Genomic DNA, 27,604 nt, shown 5'->3' with positions numbered 1-27,604 from the left:
ATCATTCAACAAAAATATTCTGATGAATATCATGATTCAGCAACAACACAAATTCAGTTCAATTTATTCTGAGTCTCAAATTTGTGCCGAGTAACGCTCCTCCCAAACAATTAGTGTTTCAGTTCTGTTCACTTCATTGTTTTGACCCAAGCTTTTACCAGTCAGCCATCTTTCCAATCAAACAGGATCTCTGAGAGAGTAAACTCTAAAACTCCTGCTCTGTCGGACTTACCTCTGGTACCGGGGGGTTGATTTCTTCTGTAAACAGACTGTAAGAGGACGAAGGTTCCTGGAGACCGACGTGATGAAGAGGAGATCCGAGTATTTTTACTTACTGACCGCAGACTGTACACAGAGCCAAGGCTGGTTCACTGACGCCATCGTGATGTTTGTCGTCCGTATTTAAATCCGAAATGGCGCCAACATTCAATCACCTCAAGAGTCCAGTGTATAAACGGTGCAGAGCTTCCCTGTGCTCGGTTTCTTCCCCTCCCCTTCCTGCTCCACCGTCTGTTACAGGTGTTTGTTTGTTCCCCACCATGGATGTTAAATTTAAACTTAATATGTTTTATAATAGACCTACATCCGTGTTCCCCACGTCGATGGTTTCACCGTTTACTTTTCTAATGCTGTTATTCATATGACTCGGCTGAGACTGGGCCGAGAAATCCGCTGTTGAGACGAGTTTTCCCGCTTTGTCTCATGGACACAGGGAAGGAAAGAGTGAACCAGTAAACATGAAGTCCAGCTGCAAGTGACACAAACTCCATTAAGGAAGGTTCAAGGTTCATGAGCTGCAGCTAAAAGCCATGAACTGCAGCCGGAAGTGAAGGTAAAAAGTCCAACAGCTGCTGTGCATCAAGTTCAAGATACTAATATATAAGAGATTAGATTTAATAATGTCATATTATAAAAATACAAAAAGGCCCCTGGGAGAAATGCGTTACTTCACTAACCTCATAATCTGCTGTAGCTGTGTTGTGTTCCTCATTTTGGTGTAAGAAAGTACTCAAACATTTTAAGGCCTCACAGCATCAGAGCCCCATTCATTGTCATAGAGCAAACTGGGATGACATTGTACATTTTAAAAGTTCTCCATTTGGTTTCTTACGTTAGAGGAGAGAGCTGCATGTTCTCAAATATTCATCAATCTGTTCTGGGGCACAGGAAGAAGAAATGTGAATTCTTAAAAAGGGTTGGGTTCTCCTTTAAATACACAATCCATGATTATGATTTAGTGTTCAATTCTCAAAGCATCTGGTGCAGAAAAATAACAAGCTAAAATTATAAATATTAAAATCATTATAGAAGCCTATTGATGGTCTTCTTCAAATGATCATGTAAACTTGAAAATTACATTTTCTACTTGATGTGTTTCTGTGATTACACTTGATGAGATGAGCAAAGCAGGAGAAGCATTCAGCTTGTTCCATTTCAAAGTATTTAATCTTTTGCTTGCAATCAGTCAGGTGTGAGTAGTTACAGCTGAGTTGTTACATAAATAAAAGAAAGTGCACATACAGTTCATATTCTACCGTTTTATCTCAGATAAACAACAACAATGAACAATTCTAAATCACAAATCAGTACATCACTTTCTCACTTTAAATATATAATCGCATGAGAACAAACCAAGGAGATTAGATTTACTAAACTACAAAATAAACATGACTTGAGAAAATATAATGAAATAAACTCACTTAACACACTCAGGAACAAAGGTGAAATGATTGAGGGAAGCAGCTCAGCTGAAGGGCAAACACAATAAGCTCAGGACACAGACAATATCCAAGGCACCTGTGTGAGCTGCCCAGTTAGCACACCTGTTCTCCTGCTGCTCCTCAGCCCAGCAGTCATGTGACCCTATTTCCAACAGTAAACGTTATTATTTAAGTTAAAAAAAAAAATGCCCAAAGTAACAGATTAAGTAAGTTGAATAAAACTGATAAATTGATGAATACCTACATGAATTGCAGTGGTTATTGGAAATGTATTCCCAATCAGTTGTGGGCTAGCGGTAAAAAAAAAAAACTTATAATAGTTATGAATTATGTTCGTTATTTAGACAGTTTGTTTATTTATTTAGCTTAGCGCACGTTTGTTCACAACGCGCAACCTTTACTTTGAAGAGCTGTCTCTGTTTCCGGCGTTCGACTTCCTTGTTTAATTTTCATTGTACAAGTTGGATAACGGAACAAACTGACGCTTTATTGGCGCGCTGAATTGAATTGCACGTCTTCATCCAGTGGGACAATAACACATTGAAAGAGTTAACAGTGTTTAGGCAGCATCGGCTCATGAAGAACGAGCTCACAAACGTCAACATATTTACACACATATGAACACAAGTAGGACAATGAAATTAGGCAACACCCCCTAAAGTGGCATTTTTCATTATACAACGTGAGGAAACTGCAGAAGAATTATACTTCATGCACGGACCCTATTCCTATTATTCTTTTCTCCAGTAGATGGCACCCTGAATATGCAAGAAGATGTCGTCTTGGTGATGGAGGTTGACTGCCTTGAAGGTGCAACCTCATCTGGCGTCCTCTGAAACTGCCCATCTCCTTCCTATCTCTACCTGTGGGCTTGGCTTGAATGAACCAATAAAGCGTCCAGTACTTATGGACCATATTTCCAAGAACAAGTAAAGCAGTTGGTCACATCTGAGTATGGTCAGTGTGTGTAGAAGCAGTGTGTGGAATATGACCCTCAAAGTGAAAATAGTGGTGACTGGTGGTGGATAAATAATATTTTCTCTCATTTCAGTGCTACACAACTACAAAATGAGGCAGTGAGGTGGTGACCCATGACATATCACAGCAGTGAGGTATATAAAAGTTATGTCTGCCTTGTGCTTTGGTGACAAATTTCTATGTTGCACCTTTCTTTGTACAGTCAGAGAAAAGCAAGAAGTGGGTTTAAAAAAAATACATCCTTAGAGTTATAGGCCATTACTTACAATACTATATGTAGCTGTTGTGATGCCATATTTCAAACAGAATAGAAGAGAACATGCTTGAATATAAGCTGCAGCATGTGACAGATGTTTATGTTGCATTCAGGGTCTCCTTAGAAAGTCCATGTTTAGATTTTAATCTTGCCCTGTCCAACATTGCTGTGGGGCAATGTTTAGGCGAGCTCTTCCAGTGTTTTGTTCTACCAGCATGTGCAGGTGGACTCACAGCACATCACGAGCCTGATGTAGTGTGCATACATAGACATAGACACTTTTCTGGCAACTGTGGAGGGTGATAACAATTGGCAATAATGTGTCGGTAAAATATCTGATCTATGAAGGTTTAAAAAGGTTTTCCAAATGTTTTATGAAACAAGAAAAGCACTTAATGTGTCTGTAGGACCTTTCACACAATACATGAAAAATGTTAAGTATAAACAAAACCATGTTTGTTTCGGCTACAATGAAAACTCCCCAGGGTACGTTTAAATGCTGCAGGTAACCAGAAATGGATATCATAAAAATAATACAATTACTAGTAGTAGTAATTTTTATTCACACATTATACAGTAAATAAAAACTATGTATAGACAGAAAAATCAAAAACAAAAAACAAAGTCAACGGTCTGTATGTATTACGTAGTGACTGAACAGGCTCAGGCAGATGCAAAATGCTTATATATGCCTGCCTACAGTCTTATCAATTAAGTTATCCACCAATAAAGAAGAAAATGTATTCACACTTATAACCCTCAAAAATATCTCTTTAAACCACTCTTTTAAAAACCAAAAGGACATTTCATATTATTTAACAGATAAAATATCATGTATACACAATAAAATGTTAATAATAGTCTACTTATGTATACATATTAAAACATTTTATTTAATTCAAATATTTTTCTTTACTTTATTGACAATGGTAATATATGAAGAGAACAGTGCGATATGCTACAGAAAATTCGTCGATATGTCCGATAGTCCCCGAAGGCACCATGAGTTTTGTTTTGGGACCTGCAGGGCTGTGTCTGAGTCAGCCAATCAGGGAGGAGAAGGGGCGCGGACGTGTCATGTGACCCCTCCCTCCTCCCCACCCTGCACACGGTCCGTGTTACTAGGCGCGTACCTCCTAGTAATTATTCATTCCTTGCAAGTGAACGGTGCCGCCGCTGCCGCTGCTGCTAGTCTCCGTGATCTGACTCCTCAACGAAACGCATTTTACCAACGAAAAATAAAGACAAAGAAACAAACTACAGCACCTCCATTAATTTACTGAGAGAAAAAGACATTTGTAACCGAACAACCGAAATAAACCAGAGGCAGGGGGCCTTCAGCTCAGAGTATTCTTGTATTTCTTTTTTTGAAAAGCCAAAATGAAAACCAAATTTATCAACGGGGTTTCTTCATCCCCCTCCATGTCGCTGGGTCTGCTGGTGACCGAGAACGCCTTGCAGGTCCAGCCCGACACTCAGGAGGACTGTAAGGATCTGGTCTGCCCCGACCGGCCCGACCTGGACACCCAACGCAAAGCTTATCTGTGGTGCAGAGAGTTCCTCCACGGAGCCTGGAAAAGCCTGGCTGAGGACGATTTCCATATCACCATCATAAGGTACAATGTGTTCACTTGTGCTTGTTTGATAGAAATAGGCCCAGTTGGTTGAAGCTATGTCATGATGCTGCTGCTGTGTTACACCGTCTAGTCTCTAAAAGGCTAAAAATACAGGATTTTTTTTTTTTTTTGCATTTTGCTATTCATTTAAGTGTTAATATGTGAAACAGGTCCACTCTCCCTTTAAACTGGACAGACTTTAATGATGTCATCCTGACACAAATGACGCAGCTGCACAGTGAGCTACACAGCCGACACCGGAAAGAGGACAACGATAACAAAACATGGCTATTTTACTTATCACACTATAAATTAATTTCTAGCGAGTAGTTATTCATTCATATTCTACGGAACAACCCCGAAAACTGACACCAATCATGTCTCAGTCATTGAATACTGACTTTACTGTTTAAAAACTACTGGTATATTCTGTACAAAGCTGGACTTTCTCTTAAAATAGGGGTTTCTGGGATATTGAGGCGCCAGTAAAGATGATAATTTGGCCCCAATTGCTTTAGCTGCTATTTTAGTTGTTTTCTTACCAGGAAGGCTTTGTTTTTCAAAATAAAAGCTCTTCTGATTGTGTTCTTTTAAAAAAACAAAAACAAATTTATATCAACAGTTTATGTTAAGGAAGTAATGGTTGAGCTAGATAAGATTTGACTAAGTAAGTTCATATTTTATTTTTAAGAGTATATTAGAGAAATATATGAATTTGTTTGAAATTGTTAATGAGAATGACAAAACATGAGTCCCTCATGTGATATTTAGTCATATTCACTGACTGTGTGACTGTCTTTCTCCAGGGGTGGTCTGAGCAACAAGCTCTTCCTGTGCAGCCTCCCTGACAGCCTGGACACTGTTGGGGACGAGCCGAGGAGCATCCTGCTGCGCCTCTATGGGGCCATCCTGCAGGTGAGAGCAACATCTGGTCACTTGTCCTAGACAAACAGCTGGACACTGTTGTTTTACTAAACAAACAGACTTACAAGTAAGCCAAACAGGTTGTGTTGTATGTGAGAAATAGCCTCTCTCAGTAGTGTGCAGTTACCAGCATGTAATTATTAAAGTGAAGCTGCTTTTAATGTAGAGAGGTGCTGCTATCCAGCACACACATAACAGCAGAAATGTGAAAATCATACACTGTTTACCTTTGAGTTAAAACTATAAGAATGACTCACAGTTTTTATCACAGTGATGACATGTAAATGGGGTCAAAGGTTACGTTACTGCTTGAGTTGATAATCGCAGAGGGCAGACAATAACAAAAAAGATAATACACACAACTGTGTGATGTGACAGTGTCACCACCAGAGGTTGTTGTTGTGTGTGTGTGCATCTGTAGCATCTGTGCATATGCTTATGTTAGTGTATGCATGTGCAGTTATGCTTTCATGCGTGTGTGTGTGTGTGTGTGTATGTATGTATGTGTGTGTGCGTGTTAGCCATTGTTGTACATGGTGATGTACCCCCATGGCTGTACATGCATGTGTTCTTTGCCGTAGGCTTCCCAAAGGAGCGTGCCTTGGGCACTCTTGTTCCCAGGTGAACCCACCAAAAAACACGGTACAGTATGAGATCTCTGAAATCTCAGCCTAATACAAAGACGTTAACACACACTTAATGTAGCACAGACATGGCCGCCAACCCTGGGAAGACACAGTATGGAGGGAAAACAAAGTGTTGAAACACCTCTCCTGTCCGTCTCTTTTCTTCTCTCAATCCCTGTCTGTTGTTTTCCTCGCCATTAAGAAGTCAGCTGAGTTTCTGAGCTAGTCAACAAATAGCCTGAAGATGAATCTGCACATTTGCAGATTGCTCAGCTGAAAAACAAAACCGCAACAAGGAAAGTCATTAGCCTGTGTGCAATTTGGCTCATTGTTGCTTCACAGTTTGCACATAAAAGCAGATAGAAAAATGCCTTTTCATGCACCTCTACAGCGGTTGCAGTTAACTCAAAGAGATATCTTTATCTCCTAAGATGACGTGGCTCGTGTGTCTAGAGTTCATGATCCCAGCTACCCTAGTTAAGGTAGACGTTTTCTGCGGTATTGCTTAGTGTAGCAGATAATTGTTTAGTCATCATCGCACCCTCAATTGATTTCACCTGCAAATACTGAGTATCAAGAGGGTCAAGGACTTAAAAACATTTGCACAAGATTCCTGAAAACTGCATTTTCTAATCTCCCGCCGGCATTTCATCATTTGAGGTGTTTGTAGCACATGCTGTTTGTTCCGGCCTCCGTTGATAAATAAAAGACAGAGCCAAAACAAAGACGCGGAGACATGAGCTGCTGTCTGAGCCCAATTCATTTTTGTGTGCGCATTAACCGCTGGCCTGATTGAGACCTGCATTAAGTATTAACTAAAGTCGGCGTAAATTGCTATAAGCGGTTAGCTTTTATTGCTCGGGATGTCCGAGAGAGCAAAAGCACTATGTCCTTCACCATGGCGACTGTCTCCGTCTCCGTCATGACAGGGCCGCCTCTCAGGAATTAGTGATGTCTCATCAAAAAGCTAATATGATTAAGGAACTCAGATGTCATAGTCGGAGTGCACAGATACTAATGATTAAACAAACCCCGACTGCACCGGACACAGCGTTTCTCAGTAATGGAGAAATGTGAATAGCATGCCGGAAAATAAACACAGCTAATAGAAAATAGCTTTATCCCTCCTCCCCAGAGGTAACTTCTATCCGCAGTATCCCACTTCTGTCTCTGCTCTCTCTTTCTGGCTGGTAGTCAGGGTAACGCGGCGATTAGTCTGAACAATCCTCAGTTCGAAAGACTTGGTGTATCTCTGAACTCATACTGTACTGTCTGCACTGCAGGCATGGCTAGGTTATTTGATGTTGGACGCTCATGGACCGCTTCACATGTATTCATGGATAGTTCTTTCCTTTTTCTTTTGTTGATAGATGTCCTGTAATAAAGGGGATTCCCGACAGTCAAACAAAGAAAATCACTTCCAAGTAAGTAACCGATGATGGTGCCACCATCCAGTACCTCTGCACAGTGTTACCCAGTGTCCATCCAGTCACCACAACACCCACCATTTTGTTTTCCTAAATTCTCCTTCTCACTCGGGGGTTTCTTCCTCATCTTGATTATACCTCGATTTCTCTTCAGTCCATTAGAGAAATCGCAGAGAAGGCTGAACCTCTTTAACCTCCCTGGGTCTTTGATTTTTGATTTAACACCAGGATTCACGTTCACGTTTCTAACCCTTGGCACAGTGCATGACTACACTTCTACAGGCACAGATTCGGTTCAGTAGAGGCAGCTTATGCATGAAACAAAACTGATTTAAAGACTCTTATTGTGGTAAGATGACCTCGTCCGGCTTGAATTCAACAGCAAAAATTTCAACTGAGGAGATTCTGTTGGAAACACGAGACAGTATGTACCAACAGACGATAAAAGAACCTGAAGCATAATAACAATGTTATGTAGTGAATCACTGCCGGCAGCTTGAGTCGCTGCCAAGCCTTATTCTCACTGACCCTGCATCATGATCATGAGATCTCCAACCCTTAACCCTCACATGATGAGTCTGAGTCAAAGCTTACTCATCGAGGTGAGATGCTGTCAGCCATTGAGCTGTGTTTTCACTCTGGCATGTTTATATTGATAAGAATGCTACTAGTTTGGGTGGAGGGGAGTGTTGCCTTAGGTTAGAAGTCACGCTAATGCAGAACTGACCCGGGGTCAGTGTCTTAGGATAGCCTCGCATAGATCCACCTTCTCTCATAGCGCTGTGTGGTCAAAGTAAATCCTATTTGGATTAGATAGGAATGACTGAATCCCTGTGAGGAGATTTCAGATGTCACAGCAGCATAGTAGCACACGTGTAAGATACACATTAGATGCAAATGAAGAATATACAGTGTGCAAATAACAGTAACCACTAGATCCCTGTCTATCCATACTGTGCAAGCTGCAGGAAAACATTTTCTGTTCATTATTTGTGTTGCCATCTTGAATGATGCAAGTTAACGGATACAGTGACTGAGGGCAAACGGCACTGCAGAAACAAGACACTAAATAAGAGGGAGGCGTGTGCAGGTTTATTTCTATTGGTTTAACAATCCCTTTAATATTACCAGTCAGGGATGGATATCGGCACTGATTGAATATCGATTCATGAAGACCAGAATTTATTCGTTTTGATTTGATTCAGTTAGATTCTTGATGAATCCACCAGATCAGGTAAATACGTTTAAACATCTAAAAATGATAAAATTCTGTAAAGTGAACATTAGAGGCTAAACTATAAACACACTTCCCAGCTATAAAACACTGGACCAAGGATTTATTTTTCCTGACAAGTGGAAAACTGCACTTTTGACACATGCACTGTTAATGATTGGTTGGTGAGGTTAAGTAGGACAGTTAGACCATTGAATTTGGTCTAAAGTCTAAAATACCCCGTACATGTCTTGGTCACAATAATATAATAACCAAATGTAAAGGATACTCATAAAGAATGTATCTTCATGTTATGTGTTTAAAAAGATTATCTGTTGATGTATCGTTATCAGATTTCTTACACCCAAATAGGCTATTATTAATGCTATCAAAAATGATTCAATACCAGCTTCACCACTACTAGTTTTGTTGAGATTACATGCCAATAATAATATCTTATCACTGTTTTCAAAATACATTATCTACCTATGTACAGAGAGTAAAAACTACAGTGGGTGGTCGGTGGGTGTTACATAACAGTCCATGTAGTTAGTCCTCATCACTGTCCTTTGACATGAGTTCACTGCTGTTCACAGACGACTGGAACAAATGTGTGACAGTAGTTCTGCTCAGTTCAGGTGGATGTGACCGGTTTGTACTAAGTAATCTGTCCCCTTGACTAGATTACTGACACACATAACAGAAGAGATAAGTAACGAGGTTAAAGCATCAGCTGTCGACAGCTCATAGTGCACCTGCTGCATCAGTCCACGGCCAGCTGCTAAATATCTCACAACAGAGCGGCAGCGCTGATACGGGACCAGTGTGAACATTGAGATTAACACGTAATCAAATATCCAAAAAGAACCTGATCCCAGGGGCTTCATCAGCTGTCAGACTGAATGTGGTATGGGGGTTGAAATGACAGAAATAGTGGGACCACCTACTCATTCAAGAAGGACATTCAGATTTACATTGTTAGGAATGTCGAAATTCCTGTCTGAACCATGGATGTATTATAGGAACTGGATAGGTCACTCACAAACGGTGCCTACGGTCCGAGTATCATCAGGTAATCCGTAATTCATTTGTAATTTAAAAAGGAAAATAAACCTAAATCTGTTATTTGTTTTCAAACCAAAACAGAAAAAAAACGTTAAAAAACAATCAAAATGGTCCAGTTTGGTTTTTGGCAAAAACTTTTATCAAAATCTAGTTTGAAACCAAAAACCGATTTCATATGGTTTTATTTTATTTTTAATTCTAAACCAAAAACGAAATCATGTGGTCTGGTCGTTTTTTTGTTTCCAAACAAAAAGCGAGAAAACCAAATTCAAAAATGTCTCAAACAGGAAGAGGAAGTGTAAAAAAAAAAAAAAAAAAGAGTAGAAATAAAAGCCAAGTGGACATAACAACAACATTAAGCAAGCACATGATCTATACCTGGGTAATGTTAGAAGATAGATACATGAATTGATTAATTAATTAATTAATGCCACTTTTGGGCCATGGGGGATTTTTTCTTTGCAATACCACAAGTGTCCACTGGGACACATTAGCAACAGGGCTGAGTGGTGGTGCTGTATCCACCTCTCTTTATACATCCATTGTCTGAACAGTGACTGGTTGAAAATTAACATTTGAATGAGTGGAGGTCTTGTCTGGGAGAGTGAGCCAAATCAAACAGGCTGCTAAAACAAACAGTAGCATTTAAAATAGGTCAGAGGAAATGAAACGGGGGTTGATGGATGGCTGCAGGGCTGTCAGACAGTCGGTGGGGACCACCAGGGTCACTGTGGGACACTGTAACAGCCTCTAAATAGCAAGTCAATGGAGGACCGTCAGAATGTGATGACCGTCGGTTATTTGAAATGCGATCAAACCAAACCCAAGCAGTCCCGATAGAGCAGATTAAGTGAGAGCTGAAGTTTTTAAGTTTTAATATTCAGTCATTATTATTTCATTTTAAAATTTGAATTTTTGACCTTCAACATTATTTCAGTTTACAGTAACTGACGCTGCCAGTTCGAGCCACTGTGCAACTATTGGTATGCCCCATTTCTCTTTATCGCTAAGGTTAAATTTAAATCAGAGCATTACACAAGAGTCATTAGTCAACATTGTTATCTCTGGCACAGATCTAAATAAAAATTACTTTACAACCCTGTCTACAGATGACAAGACTGAAGCATGTTTGTAAAGGTTATCACTTTAATGGGGATCATGCACAGACTTGATAATCCCTAACTTGATACTTTGATCTGACTGTCAACTTGGCAGCAAATGCAGGTTAAAGCAAGCCAGCAAAGCTCTGAATATACAGTCGTCCATATACAGGCTGGCTGCTGCAGATTTGGGTCAGATGATGATGCACTCACTGACTCAGTGAAATACTTCAGAGGAGTTGACACATCCTCTAATCCGACACCCCGTGGGAGTTTGAGTCTCTGCTGTGCTTTAGGCCGCCAGCTGGCCCGTCGTCTAGCTGTATGTGTGTCAAGACGATTATGGTAATATGGATAAGTCATGTTGGAGGATTCAATCTGGATGTGATCAGCATTCTGCAGATGAGGTGTTATATAAGCACTGGCAGTATCCACTGAGCAAACACCCTGGGAATCAAACAGAAACACTGTTCGGGAGACAGATGTTTTATTTGTTCAAGATGTTGAAGCATTTCTAAATTGTGCACTGTATCATTGTATTGGTAACGTAATGCTGATGGAGATGTTAAGTAGATAGGGGGAAAAAAAGGGCTTGAATGTGGTTATTTGCTTTGAAAAAAGATTAATTGATTGAATTGATAATTAATTGATCCAGTTGGGATCTACTGAATAAACTATCTGGATGCTAATTTATGAATTAGAGGGAATATTCCTTTCTTTAATTAGCTATATGTAATGAAATATGGTTCATAGGTTGATATTGTTTGCAGACGACAGAACTCAGTTCCTAGATAAAGTAGAGGTTGATTTGCTGATTACTCAATTGTTTTCAGAATTGAGTCATTTTTTAAGCAAATATTATTTTCTTGATTAACAAATAATTTATTAATCAAGTAAATAATTTGCAGATTAATGAATAATGATAATAATGATTAGTCGCAGACCTATTTGACAACTTGCTAGCTGGGAGACAGGTCAGCTGGTTGACAGCAGTCTATAATAGAAAGGGCTTTACTATTATTTACCAAGTTACCCCCCCAGAAAATTTGATTCGTGAGACACTGCCTCAAAGTTTTTGACCGTTCTCTCAACAACAGAGATATCAGCGTCTCCTCCTTCAGAGAGCTTCTCTGCAGGTGGTTCAGTACTGTTTTTATTTTTCAAAAATGTACTTGCAACATGTTTTAAAGTCATGTGCAACATCTAGGAGGTCATAAAGTGGCATTATTGTTTTCTTTGAGCTGGTTTCCTGCTGGACGGTCAGTGTGAAACACATTCCCTGGCTCGTGGCCAAGGACTCCAGAGCTCGGATCCAAATCTCTGTCTCTGCAGCAATTTATCTGAAGGTTATTCACTTAGCAGGGTTAAAATTGCAATGTTTTAAACTGCCTTTTACTGCAACCATTTAGGGGGTTACATTAAACAGCAGCAAATGTGGAAATGACATCCTGAAACCAACTATTGGCAGTGGCTGACACAGTGTTAGCGGTTGTGCTAATGCTAACTCTGGCCATCTGTACTGACGAGGTTTCAGTGAGAAATACAGGGAATAATTTGTAAATAAATGTGTTTGAATAGCATTAATTCATTTTCAGCAGAAATTGTGCTGAAATGTGACTTTGTAATTTACAACAACCCGAACAAATGTGATTGGTGGTGATCACGTATTAATCGGACTATTGTAGATGGATTAGCATTGTGTGATGACATCTGAATTACTTCAGATTAGTCATAGTAAAGAGGCACTCTAACCCAAGGTCCACACAGGACTCAGGTTGTGTCACATTTCCATGACATGTGAAAGTTATGTCATCGGACACGTTGTCCCTGGACCTGAATGATGTGGTAGTTTCACAACTACCACATAAAGTAATAAAAAATAATTTTTTAAGATTTATGTTTAATGTAGGCGGAGCTGAGTTTAATGCCATACAAAGAACTGTAGTCAAAACATAAATACAAATATAAATAGCAAATAACTCTTGCTAGCTAGCCACTTGCTAGCTGACTAGCTACAAGCTAGTATTCTTAGCCTGAATTTAATTAACAAGTGGCACTTTAGTTTCACTTGGTTGCAGTGTTTTATTTGCTAGCAAGAACTCTAGATTTAGTTCATTCTTACCTTCCTGTTCTCGTTGGTTTAATGTCACTTGGCTAAAAAACTGTGAATCGTCTAAACCAGTGAATCCACTTGTGTCTTCACTGTAACTCTGAATCCAAGAGATACAAATCTGAGTTTCCCACAGAATTAATTCTGCCTTGGAGCTGTTCACCTTGTTGGTCTGTCGTGCGCGCACACACACACACACACACACACACACACACACACACACAATAAAGTAAAGCAGAATCATGTTGAAGAGAAGCCTGTGCACAGTTTTAGCCTCCAGGACACATTTTTGTGTCAGAGTCGGAGAGAAGGTTTCCCAGTTAACCTTGAGCTCCTGTTGGGCTCCAGGCGACGTGCGTTGGTGTGTGAATTTTGTTTGTGTCTAAGATAAAGGGAGACAGACAAGGCTGTCCTCTCTGCTTCGACAGTTTCAACAGTGACTGATCCTCTGAGTGGGCCTACTCTCAAACGAAGTTTTAATCTACCTCTTGTGTTCTCCTCACCACTCTGACAGGTAAACCCGACTAACCCCAACCACAGCAGGTCTGCTCATTCAAACTCCTCCATCCTTCACCTCCAACCCCCCCCCCGATTTCCCACTTTTAAGCCCCTTTCAGTCAAACACTTCACCCTGCTAATGTTCTGCGCAGTGTATGAAGACAGAGCAATAACATTATAAAGCATGCACACATGTGAATATACGCATCATATACAGTGTAAGAACTATAACTTTTAGTATTTTAAGCCTTGTTGCAGCAACTTGTTGTGTGGTAAAGTGGGCAGAAAATATGTCAGGGAGGTTACAGACAACCACTAGTGGGGTTACTGAAGCAGGGGCAACTATGAAATGACATTGAGAAACAGTCTGTGTGAACACTGGTCCTTCCTTGGTGACATTTTCTGTTTCCTGTTCACTGCTCTCAGGTCTGCCGTATCTCATGAGAATTGCTCTTTTACTATCCTTTGATGTCGACTAGCGACCTACGCCCGAAAGCCGAAAAAGTCATTACTTGAACTAGAACCAAGCAACGTCACAGATATAGTGTCTGAAAGGGGCTGACAGGATGATTGTTTCAATCCACACCTCACTCTTAACTTTCATGTTTCCAGACTCTGTGACCAGAAAAAGCTCTTTGTCTCATTTTGTCATTTTGTTCTTATTGCATTTTACAGCACTGATGGGTGGTGTGATGGTGGAGGTGGAGGTGGTGGTGGTGATGTCGACTGCGCCCATACTTTAAATGCTGAGCTGTTGAGAATTTCTTTCTGTTGTGTGTTTTCAGGGCGCAGAGGCCATGGTGCTGGAGAGTGTGATGTTTGCAATCTTGGCTGAGAGGGAGTTGGGCCCGAAACTCTATGGCATTTTCCCTCAGGGCCGTCTGGAGCAGTACGTCCCTGTAAGTCGAAGAGTGAGGGGTGGAGAAAAATAATAGGAACACCCTATGCACTCCATTACTGAGAGAAATTCAATCATTGCGAAACTTCTGTGCCAAAATGTTTGTTGAGACCCAACAGAGAGGTTTTCTGTATTCTGGTATTGCAGTGTCTGTTGTCCTTGTTAAGTTCATGGCTGCATTTTGAACCTCAAAACTCACTGACAAAATATGTCCGTAACCTGAAATATACATGTAAATATACAAGTTAAAAAAGTTAGGTAGTGAAAAAAGTATTGTTTTGTTCAGCACTAGCAGTAAAAAAATTAAATAATATCACAGTCATAGTTATTTTACCACTTTATATATGAGGTGAGAGAAAAGTGATGACTAGGGCTGCAATTCAAGATTATTGTCATTATTGATTAGTCGTTATCTTTATAAAATGCCAGATGATAGTGAAAAATGTCTGTTATAATTTATTATATTGTTGTTTTGTCTGACCAACAGTCCAAAATCCAAAGATGTTCAGTTTACTTTCATGTGTGAAAAAGAAAAGCATCAAATCTTCATATCTGAGAAACTAGAAACAGCGAAAAAATTACTAAAATGATTCTTCGGTTATTAAGATAGTTGCAGATTAATTTTGTGTTGATTGACTAATCAATTAATCGACAAGTCATGGCAGCTCTAGTGATGATGTGTCAGCTCATTCTCAATATAATAAAAGTGCTCGCTTACTTATCTTTAGGGTCAGCTTGGGAATAAATGATACAACATGGCTTGTAAATGTGTTTGTGTGTGGTGTACTGTTCAATGATCCGTCACAAATCGGTGTTCGCAGAGAAATCACAAACCATGAAACATCTGATCCTCAGTGTTTAAACAGCACTGTGTTACACAATTCATTTTACACATGGAAGAACATAATATTGACCTCACCTAGCTTCATGTAGCTAACATCAAACTGTGAATGAAAGACCAGGCACAAGTCATTCAAACAGATTTAAACATGGGTGTACTGCAAGAAAGTGAAAACCCATCTCACAATTATCCAAATGCAAATAAATACTGGAAATCGTGGTTTGGAACAAAATAATCAGTAACGATATCCTGTTGACAGAGCCGTAAACTGGACACCTGTGAGTTAAGCGACCCCAGCATCTCGGCCGAGGTTGCGGAGAAGATGGCCAGGTTTCATGGAATGAGGATGCCCTTCAACAAGGAGCCAAAGTGGCTGTTTGGGACCATGGACAAGTGAGTGAATTAAGTCTTGTCTTGTCCTGCCCTGTGTTTTGTCTCGTCTTGTTTTCAAAAACACTTGGAAGTCCATTGAGCAGATTTAAAAAAGCTCCTCAGTCAATAACTTTGAATCCCAAGAAAACAAGTCACACCACTGATTAGTTATCGATGAGGTGGCAGTTGGCTAATCATAATCATGCACTTCCGTCCGAGGTGGCTTTCAAGTTTATTTAGTTGTTGACATGGTTTACGTTGCGCAATTGCACCAGTGTGTGGTGATAAAGTCCATCGTCCGGTTCCACTGATATTCTGTGAAGGTACCTTATAACTTCCCAGATTATGTAATAAAAACATTAGTCATTGGTCCTGCCATGTGACTGAACTTGTAAATATCCATATCAGAAAAGATTGATGATTCAGAAACCAGAAACATTACATGTAGCATATAGTAGTGTAGGATTTTACTTTCAACAGAATTTACAAAAGCTCACCAGCCCAATCTGCCACAGTAAAATCTGCCCAGGGATTGGTATGTGGGTGTGCTGAATTCCTCAGATGATTCGAGCACAGATGCTGCTGTCCTTTATCTCTATATACTGTTTTAGCCTTGAAGTTTAGTAGGCCAACAGCATGGGGACCCAGGCTGTCAGCAGATTTAATTTTTACAAAGTGGCTTAATCAAGATTATCAGTTTTATGGCAGAAAATTAAATTTCCTGTAATATCTGTTCCCTTGATAAAATTTATGAAGTCATCAGTTAGACTTATCAGTGCTGATAAGTAGGGCTGAACAATATTTACAAAAACAAAAACAAAAAAACACACATTTCAAAACGTTACGTAATGCCATTTTTACATGGTAACAAGAAATTTGAACCAGGTTATAAAGTTTTTAACTTGTACCTCCATTTGAAAAGAGAAAGAAGGAAAGGAAAGAAAAGAAATACACCTAGCAGCAAACTTTGGCTGCTTAAAAGCGATTAATGCCCTCTCTGTGTGTCTACTCTGTTCAGTGAATGATAAAACATAGTGTAACAGTGGTACAATTAGAGAAGAGAAAGCTAACATTAGCTAACAAAGAATGCTACTTTCATTAGCTAAAATTAGCTAAGTTTATTTAGCTAACAATGCTACTGTCATTAGTTGACATTAGCCAACATTATTTAGCTAACAATGCTACTGTCGTTAGTTGACATTAGCTAACATTATTTAGCTAACAATGCTGCTGTCATTAGTTGACATTAGCTAACATTATTTAGCTAACAATGCTACTGTCGTTAGTTGACATTAGCCAACATTAGTCACCATAAGGCTGTATCAGCAAAACTCTGGGGTGACAATCAGTCATTTACAACTATTGATTGTCAAGATTTGGCATCATTTTTATCAGTGAGTCAGGTTGACACTGACATTTAGGGAACACTCACATGATCCCGACTTCACCGTAAATTACCTTTCTTCATCAGATAAGAGATAAAAATGTCATTGAGAGAACGATGGAGTAACTATATATGTGTGTGTGTGTGTGTGTTAATGTTCTCACCAGGTACCTGAGCCAAGTCATGAGGCTGAATTTCACCAGAGAGTCCCACCTGCGTCGCTTCAACCGCCTGCTCAGCTACAACCTGCCACAGGAAATGGATCTGCTCAAGTATGTTCCTACACACACACACACACACACACACACACACACACAAACATGGCATGTGTGTTATGCAACAGTATGTATGGAATGTGTAGGTCCCTGTTTACCTCAGAAAACCTGAGACTATCCAGCGAGTAAGAACCTGTAAGAGATCACACACACACACACACACACACACACACACACACACACACACACACACACACACACGCACACACACATACACACACACACACACACGCACACACACAGACTTTAATATCACAAAGCGTCAACCTGCTCATGTTTTAAACACTGACTGATATGAGAGAGTTCGTTACTGGATTAATGAAAAACTGATGTGTCATAGTGAAATATCAAAGTCAGTGATCAGTGACCAGAATCTGAATTTTATTTTGAAAAGCAGAAATATAAGCATCTGCATGAACCCTGTTCCGACACTTTATGCTATGTAGGTTTTTTGTGATTTCATGCAGCATGTAATGGGGGCTTTTCTTCCTGTCCTTCGCACTGTGAATGTAAAGGGATCAAGACACTTGTTCAAGCTGCTCTTGTGGTTTTACGTCATTAATCCTGAGTAACCGCCATCTGTTGTCCCTGAAGAGCTTTCACTGCATTCCAGACATATTATTTTAAATTGTGCCCTTAGTTGCACTGAGTGTCTACCTGGGGTTAGCTGCTGGGAGAATATTTGCAAAGGTCTTAAACAGTTTTACAATAAAGTGAAGCAGAGATGAAACTTCCTTGGTAATGTCCAGAATGTCATGGGTTCATGTTTACGTGTATTGATCATAGTGGTCAGGATGCAGTATGAAGGTGCTCACCAGGAGCTCCTTAAACCCTGCTGATTTATCACCTTTTGATTTCCGTGTTTGTTTAGGTCTCTACTGGATTCCACTCACTCTCCTGTGGTGTTCTGCCACAATGACTGTCAAGAAGGTAAAACAGACATCAGTCGCTGCTCTGTGCTGCAGATTTACTTTGCCATTATACAAAAAATAATAATAAAAAGAAAAACTTTTGGCATGTGTGTTCAGGGAACGTCCTGCTGCTGAATGATCGCCAGACCTCAGACAAACAGAAGCTGATGCTCATTGACTTCGAGTACAGCAGCTACAATTACAGGTAGGTCGGCAACCACTGTAAACAATTTCCAGGTGGAGCAAAACTGCTTTAAAATTTGTTTAATATTCTTATTGTTAACACATCTCATGAAAAGACCCAAACAAACATTTAAATGATCCTGTTAAAAAGTATTTATCTAGTTGTCTATTATTGTCTAAATATGATTAAAAACACATCAATGAGACGCATTTCTGCGCTGGCTGACATGTTCCTTTATTACAGTCAACATGTAGTTCATTTTGAGTCAGTCCCAAATACAGCGTCCTACTGCTGAACGCTGTATTTGTCCCCAACATATGTTCTGTTTACTCAGGTCAGGTCAGGTTACTTTATTTGTACTTGTGGGTAAATTTGGTTTGCAGTAAAAAAGAGTTATTGTGTCTCCTAAAAACCACAGTGCTCAGCTGTTTGAAGAAAATACTTAGCAATTTAAAAAATGAAATCACATGTTTAGGACCTGTACATCTTCAGTAGGAACGAATGGCCAGTCAAATATTTAGAGACTTATTAACACATTGTTGGTTCTGGTACTTTTATGGGATTTGTTAAAATTGGCATGAATATAGAATATTGCCTGTTTTATTCATAAAGACTTCGCTTTTAGATAACCATCAGTGGAACATATTTGACTGTCTTTATTAGATTTGTAAACCAAATTTTGAAGCTGTTTTATTATATTATTATATTATATTACTATATTGGCATATCAACACTGGATTTATAGCTGTAAGATTTCTTTTAGATTAAATCCAATGCGGGAAAATTTATACGCTCTGACATTAGTGTGTTTAGTGTCATTGTCATCTCTGTCGTGAGTAGTGGGTGAAAAACACATTGAAATTTACTGAAAGAAGAAGTAACCTGGTAAACTTGTAGTTTCCTAGAGGCCACCAGAAAAGGAAATGGACAGATTTTTTCCTCAGTTTACCTCCACAAAGAAATTAAACTAGACAAAGGAAGAAGGAAGTTTGCAGGCTCTCTGGCTGGGCTTTGGTTGCCAAAGTTATTTTTTGCACTGTTTATTACACAGCATGCTGTCGTCAGATAAGTCAAACTGTGAGACTCCATTTTCATGCACAGTCTCAGTAAATACAGCAGATATTTTAGTGCTGTCGGTCTTTCCCTTCTAGTTTGCAGAACACATTTTATATAACCAGAAATCTCTTGATTCTCAGCCTCTATCTGCATCCTGAAATATAAAGTCCAGCTGTAACGCTGCACCTTACCTAGACCTTTTTCTATAGAAACCGAATGTGTTAAATATTAAGTTTATTATATAAATATAATATAAATATTAATATTTAATATTAAGACAGTATTAAATGAATAATCATATGGATAGATTGTATGTATAAAAACCAACTACTTGTCTGTTGGTTAATGTTATATCAACATTTCTATTACAATTACTACAGAGTTTTGTGGAAGTTCATTTTGATTTAATTTCAGACAAATAATTTAAAAATGTCAATTTTCAAACATTTTTATTTTATTATTTTTTATTTTTTACCATTATTTTTTTTATGTATTCATTTAATATATTTTTCCAGCTAACACTGTTAATGACAGTAATGATCACTGCCCACTCGCCTTTCAGGGAGGCTGAGAGTGAGGCAGAAGCTGAAGAGAGAGTGAGAGACAAAGAGAGAGAGTAACCTAGATATCGAGCCAGAAACGAATCAAAATCACAGGAAAAATGAGAGAGAGAGAGAGAGAGAGAGAAAAAAATACATAAGTATTTCCCCCTGATAGCCATAAATCATGGCCACCTCCCTCTGCTGAAATGTTCACTGCAGATGTTATGTAACCAGAACTTGGCAGGCCATTGAGGACACACAGGATGGAGGCAATGGAAAGGCCTCAACTCAACCAGATCTGTCATTGTTACTCCTGGAGATGTTGCAGTGGATTTTGCAACACAGTCATGCACAAAGCACTGGGAATAGACTGAGAATAGAGTCCTGTGGTTGTGCATCTGAAGGAGCGCTTGTTTTCTGCACCTTTGAGTGACCTCAAATGTGTCTGCATGTGAAAATTCATGGGAATGAATCACACTGGCCTCAAATCACAGTGGATCTCAGACGAAAGTCTCCCTCTTTTCTCTCTCGCTATCTCCTGCACACACTCATACAAACAGAAACACTCCCACCTCTGACCCCCCCTCCACCCCCCTCCTGCAGCTCCCTTCAGCGTGGCCCCTTTAAGTCTCCTCATATGCTGCAGAGCGAATATGTGACCCTCTGTACGCAAACGACCGCACACACATACCAAACGTGTGAGCACATGCGCCAACATACATGCATTTACAGGAAGGGCACGCCCACAAATGGACACACATGGTATGGATTTTTTTTTCCCCCCATTCGTTAGAAGTGGAAACAGAAGGGGATGAGTCCAGCTCATAGACTCCCCCAGAGCGCAGGGGGGTTTTGTGTTGGAAAAGGTTTTCACAGCTGCTGATAGCAGTACGGGAATCAATGTGCAAGTGTAAAATTAGGGCATGATCACGTAAGCCACTGTCCATGTGTTGTGGTCTAAATCACAGGATGAGGGCACACACTGTAAGTTCCCAAATAGAGGCCTTTATTTACCTGAATAGAAAACCAGGCTTCTTCTAAGGACAGTCCTGTATGCTACACATTGTAATGAAGATATTTTCATCACAGTTTTAGCTGCGGCTGCAGGATAGAAACCACTTTGAAATATCCCTACACCTAGGAACAAATCAGAGAATGAAGCCGACTGATGATCTGGCGACGTTTCATCCAGCGCCACCAACAGATCTGACTCCGTCCAGCACTTTGGTTTATGACCAATTATATGCAAAAGCCCTCAGCTTTACTTTGTCTTAAGTGCTTAATAGCAACTTTAGCATCCTGACTAAACTAAGATGGTAGCCATGGTAAAAAGTTACCTACACAGCGTAGCTACACTACATAGCTACACAGAGCTGCTGTCACGGCTGTGCACTCTTATGGCCCAGAAAACAGTTTTTCAGTTTTCCATTTCACTTGCATCTGACGGAACAGATTCGCTTGGTCCATTTGTCTTGTACAGGCCACACAACTGCTCAGGTTTTACTCCAGCTACACCCCCGTATAAATGTATTTGGCTCTGAGAGCTTTCCCTAAACCTCAAACTCAACACTGTGCTTGCATGCATCCGGTGTAGACACAGATGGAACACCAGAGTTGCTGCTGCTGGTCTGCTAACGTGCTGCTAATGCTACCTTCTATGTAGACACAGTGTTGGTGCTGTTGTAACAAGCCTTCCTGTTCTCTGTGTTATCTTCACTTGTAATTTTCTATTCCTGTCTTTTACTGCTAATAGAAACTGAACGTTTTCTCCACTTGTTTGCTTTTACATAGCAATATTCCAACTTGATTATTTATAGTAATTTGCTTTATTAATGATTTGTATTAACTGATTAGTTCTTTAGTCTATGAATGTCACAATTACTGACTAATATAGGTATACAACTTACACCGGTGTGCTATACAATGTAATCAATGTCTAATATTTTACATGATAAATTAGTTTACTGATAATTATCAAAATTGGCCATGATTAATTTGTATCAATTTACAAATAGCTTCAGCATATCATTTCACAACATTTCATACATTATTTTTTAACCAAAGCAACATAGTGTAAGAAAAAAAAGAAATGTAAAGGCATCATCAGTCATCGTCTCTTATTCTCTTATCATCTGTTAACTTTGCAGGGGATTTGATATTGGCAACCATTTCTGTGAGTGGATGTACGACTACAACTGTGATGAGTTTCCTTTCTTCAGAGTCAGCGCTCAGAACTACCCTTCAAAGGCCCAGCAGGTGTGTATATGTTCATACTTTAACACTGATTTGGTTTTACTTATGGACTGCTGACCGGTGTGAACTTCATGTCACGTCTCTGTGCAGCTCCACTTCATTGAAAGCTACCTGCGCGAGTCTGACAGAGGGTTCGACAACCTGAGCGAAGAGGACCAAATGAAACTGAAGGAGGAGATGTATATTGAAGTCAACAGGTGAGCTCAGATACAGAGCAGGGTGTAAACCCATTAGGCATTTTCAATATAATACAATGCATAATATAAAAGGTGAAACAATTAGAAAACACAGTGTTCACGTGTTCTTGAATGTAGGTTCTCCCTGGCATCCCACTTCTTTTGGGGCTTGTGGTCCATCATCCAGGCCCGGCTCTCCACCATCAAGTTCGGATACCTGGTGAGTAAAAATTTTTATTATATTTATGTTTTGTGTTTCTGTTTAGAACATGCTAGAGGAGTTTTTCTAGTAGATAAAAAGGCCATTTTGCCCACCAATCTGCACTCAATAACCCATAATAACAAAGTGAAAATCTGTTTTAAACCAGCTGAAATCTCTTATTTACAAAAGCGCTCAGACGGAATAAATGAAAAGAAACCTAACCTAGCCTTATTCATTTTTTCTTCCATTTTTTCCATTTCCGTTTTTTTTACTGTTGCACCCCTGGAGTCCAGTTTCAGTAAATTGAAATGATTGGACATAGTTTAGAAAGGAACACATACCTGTGTAAACAAGGTCCCACAATTTACACAGCATGTCAGGACAAAAACCAAACCATGAAGTCCAAGGAATTCCCTGTAGACCTCTGTGGTGACGCGGCAGCATTATGGTATTGGGGGGGGGGGGGGGGGGGGGGGCTTCTCAGAGAGGTCCTTGAAGAAAACCTGCCCCAGAGTGCCTGAGACTGGGGCAATGGTTCACCTTCTAGCACGACAATGACCCAAAGCACACAGCCAAGACAATCCTTAGTGGCTTCGGTACAAGTGTCCTTGAGTTGCCAGCCAAAGCCCAAACTTAAACCCGATGAACATCAGTGAGAGACCTGGAGGTGGCAGTTCACAGACACTTCCTGTCCAGTCTGATGGAGCTTGAGAGGATCTGCCAGGAATAATTGGATGAACTACCCAAATCCAGCTTGTAGAGACTTTGCCAAGAAGACTTGAAGCTGTAACTGCTGCCAAAGAGGCGTCTACAAAGTACTGAGTTAAGGGCCTGAATACTTTCGTAAATGAGAGATTTCAGTCTTGGTTCTCATTTTGTTGCTATCGGTCATAGAGTGTAGATTGATGGGCAAAAGTGGCAATTTTTATCCATTTACAATTAAGTCTACAAATCAATAATGTGTTTGTGTATACTTGACTGTGTTGTAGGAGTACGCCCAGGCCAGATTTGATGCTTACTTCCAGCAGAAGAAGATCTGGGCTGTGTAATGCGAGTGAGATGATTTTGGATGGATTGACAACACGTTCAGCCGAACGGCGGGAGGAGGACATACGGACTGATAAAGATTCCACCATCCACGCTTTACTCACACCCCCCTCCCCCGAGAGGATTTGCTGGCTAGTGTTGGTGTTGCGCTTTACCAAAGCCAAAACTTGATCACGTGGCTAGGATGCTTAAAGTACGCTCCACAATCCATAGCAGCTCGAAGTTTACACTGTGTAACTCCCTCAGAGCCAAAAAAAAAAAGAGAAAAGAAACCATTGACTTGTACTAATCTTCATCACAGGTCAGAACTGCTCTCTGCCTCTGACTTTTTGAATCTCATCACTAAGGTGGATTTTGGTTACACTCAATATGCCAGTAACCTGGCCTTACCTGTTACTGATAGGCTAACTTGTTGGCTGGTGGAATCATTAATTGTTTAACAGGCCAGACTCATGTCTACACAACTTGCGGTTTGTTTGACTTTACATTTTTAAATGGTTGTATTTTACATTATCTTCAGGCCAGGGCAAATTCAGTTTATGTTGTTTCTCAAAGTATGAAGAGTAAGAGTTTTCTGCGCAGCTGGTTAAACTCTTAACAAAATCAAAATCAAAGACATCAAACTTCAGGTATGTACATTACAATTAGGTCTGCCCCCCCCCCCCTTACCTGTAATGTGGTACTGTGACTTTTCTCAACCTGTTTTTACTAACAGAAGTTTGCTGGTTGTCTGGTATTGATATATGGATCACTGTGACGAGTAGATCCACATCTCTGTATCTTACACATTGAGTATTATCATTCGGATTGTCGGATTTAGTCAAAAAGACATTCCAGTCATGCTTTATGAGCCAAGGAAAATGTTGCTAAGGTCTCCAGGAGACTTGGGAGCTAACTGACTATGTTTTTTTGCGTTTTATATTATCACTACATTGATGAAAACTTCAATGACAATGGTTCCTTATGGAGGGGATGGATTCTCTGGTGACGTCACCGGTTGCCTACTTCAAGCTTCACTCATCATCGCACCTATAATCCAGAATAACGACACAAGTGGTGATGTCATACTAAACAGCTGAATTTTGCATTGATTACTTATTTAAGAAAGTTGTAGCTGCACAGCTGTATAGTAACTGTCAAAGGGGGCATTCAGTAAAATGACACCAAGACCACTCTGTACTACTGAGTGCTCAGTAAGTGGTGGTAATCATCTTGTCAAAACCAAATTGTTTAAATCTTTAGAGATGGAAGAGTGAAAACTGTGACTATTTTCGTCCTGCTGCCTCTCATCCAAACATCCTGGGAGCAGCTCGATTCTACCTCACCCCATCAAGGGTGCACCAAACACTCAAAGATTCATCATCTGCTGTAACCACAGCCTTTGCCTTTAAGTGAGTTTGTTTTCTTTGCTTGGCACTTCTCATATTTGGTGAAACACAGACTTTATTCGTGTTAGCATTCCTCTTGAGCTAGCTTCTCAACTTGCCACTACAGCAGCAGTGCCTGTCAGACTTGAAGAGAACGCTGACAATGACAGCAGCGCTTTCTTTCCATGATAGAAATCAATCGTCTACACATGTATTACCCGATGAAGATGAAGGAAGGACACAGCTTAGCTAGCAGCTTTCCGCTTTCAAACAGCCCCTGCAATGAAAACAGGCCATGAAAACAATGGCTCCTTTGTTTTCAGACAAAGATGGACAAAAGCAGGCCTCTTATTTCTACCCAGTGACAACGGTCACTGGCAGTTTTTATTATCGGTGGCTAGCTAGCTACATAAGCTAATGTTAGCACCGTGTGTTGGTTGAAAAAGCTGCCTCCACCTAGCTTGTTAATTTTTCCAGCTAGCTCTAATTAATGTGAGAACCCTGTAAAAAAAAAAAAGGGGTTTTAAATATGCACTTGATGGCTACATACATGGGACTATGCTAAAAGACTGAGGCTAAAAACAAGCGTGTGATTGGGATGAAAAATTTGCCACACACTTTTCAGTGCATTCGTAACACTTGCACTCTTAGGTTTCTAGTTTTGAAAAGACTAACAGTGTTTCTGTTCATACAACCCCATGCACAATGTGAAGAAATCCAAAGCTTGACAAGCCTCATATGCCTAGTTGCAGTTGCTACGCCATGATTGGACAATCGCTGTTCGGGGTAGGGGTTAAACAAAAATAATTTAGAAAAAGTAATTGTGTCCATAAGCAAGGATATTGCGAAAACGCCTCCTCAATGTAGTTTTACACAAAACTGGTTTGAAACACTTTATTTTACCTTTGTTTGCTATTGTTGTGGAAGGATACGTGTGACTATGACACTGTACTATGTGTGACTGTGCTGCCACAAATGAAAGCTGTGCAACCACCACAAATGCTGGCATTCATATCCATGAGCATTCCTGTTCAGTTGTAGCAGATTTATACATCAGGGTATGTTCCCTGTTTACCTGGGAGTAACCGGGATTTAACATGGAAGCCCCCCCCCCCTCTCCCCTAAATGAATATGTGACTCTTGTGAAGTGTACAATAGGCATTATCTCAATTCTTGTGAGACGCAGTGTTTCAGAGTACACAGAGCTGAGGGAACGGAGCAGGATCACAAAACTAAACTGATCCCTACATCAGTCGTCTGATACTGGAACCACCCAGAGGCGTTTGAATGTCTACTGTGGCACTTTTGATCTGATGACCACAAAAAGTTTAAAAAGTTTTTTTTTTTTTTAAAAAAGAAAAAAAAAGTACTTGAGTATTTCCATGTTGAAACATTTGGGGTTTGTTGAACTGTGACTTTTAATTTGTTTGAAATGTTAGTTTTATTTTACATGCAAATGTATTTTACTGTATATTTCATCGTTATATTTCTTTTGAAATGTGGTTAAATGTATAGTTTTATCTTTATTTTGTAATACCTCTACTATATGCTATAACTGTTCAAATTAAAAAAGTGTTACTGGTACATCCGTCATGAGGCAATAATCTTTATGTTAGTACTTTTGTTTTTTTCCCTCAATATCATTCAGTGTATCTTCTTCTGTATTTTTCTTATTCAGAAGTTGTCTTTTATTTTGTAGCGTGTCAAATGTCTGTATTTGCCCTGAGCTTTCACTTTTTGCTATTTCCATCGCAATATTGTTGTTTTTTTCACATTTTTAAAAAATATTTGTCATAGAAAAAATGGACACCATGATCTGTAGTTATAGCACATTCCATACTTGTTACTTAACTTTCAGTATCGTGACCAAAATAACTAAAATTTTGATCTAATTGGTTCTTCCAAAATCAATTTGTCCCCAGTAGAGAACAAACACGCTCAATCACGCTTAAACTTGTAATGTATGTTATATTCACTAACAAAAATATATAGAGGGTCATGCTAAAAATTATCCAAATATAACGAAACACAAACTTGTACCTTTTTAATTCTTGAGAATGTACATTAATGTAATACACTTATTTTTTGTTTTAAAAAAAAACAAAACAGATTCTGTTCTGTGATAGCAGCCTTAACTACAATATCCTGTGACTGACAGTGATAACCTTTGCTATCTATGCAGCTTTACTGAATGCATTCAGTATGTACTCATGAAAACATACTCTGTAATTAAAAATGTTTCAGGTTAACTGCATAGAAATGATCTTGGCTGTAAATTTACTTTTCTGCTTTGCACAAATAAAAATGAAAGAGAAAAACTTGAGTGACTGGTGCTTTCTTTTGATGGACATGTATTTATGGTCTACCATTTATTTTTATTGACACTCGTGGTCTCCAGAGGATGAGGCTTTGAAACTTTGGTGACCCCCCTGACTTTTCATCTAGAGTCAACATTTGAACTATTCAGCAGAAAATCTCTCTCAACATCCGCCAGATGGATTGGTGGCCAAAGATTCATGGTTCCCAGAGGATGAATTTGTAATAACTTTGGGGATCCATTTA

The 27,604-nt window shown here is 39.6% G+C and overlaps 1 protein-coding gene across 3 annotated transcripts; it reads left to right on the top strand.

Moving 5' to 3' along the window:
• Positions 1-4,092: 4,092 nt before the first annotated feature.
• On the top strand, positions 4,093-27,365 carry chka (choline kinase alpha). 3 transcript variants are annotated; one of them, XM_087175388.1, is made up of 13 exons: positions 4,432-4,571; positions 5,378-5,486; positions 6,077-6,137; positions 7,492-7,545; positions 14,320-14,433; positions 15,533-15,666; positions 17,197-17,301; positions 18,176-18,234; positions 18,333-18,420; positions 22,145-22,253; positions 22,341-22,447; positions 22,565-22,646; positions 23,618-27,365. In XM_087175388.1, exons 2-13 carry the CDS (start codon positions 5,470-5,472, stop codon positions 23,675-23,677), a joined length of 990 nt encoding a protein of 329 aa, XP_087031514.1. In that variant the 5' UTR covers positions 4,432-4,571; positions 5,378-5,469; the 3' UTR covers positions 23,678-27,365. The 3 variants fall into 3 exon arrangements, with proteins under 3 accessions (XP_023267180.1, XP_023267181.1, XP_087031514.1); XM_023411412.2 differs by lacking the exon at positions 6,077-6,137 and having other exon boundaries at positions 4,093-4,571; XM_023411413.2 differs by lacking the exons at positions 6,077-6,137; positions 7,492-7,545 and having other exon boundaries at positions 4,093-4,571.
• Positions 27,366-27,604: the final 239 nt, after the last annotated feature.

Source organism: Seriola lalandi, unplaced genomic scaffold, assembly GCF_002814215.2.
Source record: "Seriola lalandi dorsalis isolate HSWRI2012SDOR001 ecotype SW California unplaced genomic scaffold, Sedor1 jcf7180002054465, whole genome shotgun sequence".
Classification (NCBI taxonomy): domain Eukaryota; kingdom Metazoa; phylum Chordata; class Actinopteri; order Carangiformes; family Carangidae; genus Seriola; species Seriola lalandi.
The sequence above is the reverse complement of the archived record's forward strand: the minus strand, read 5'-3'. Positions and strand labels throughout refer to the sequence as shown.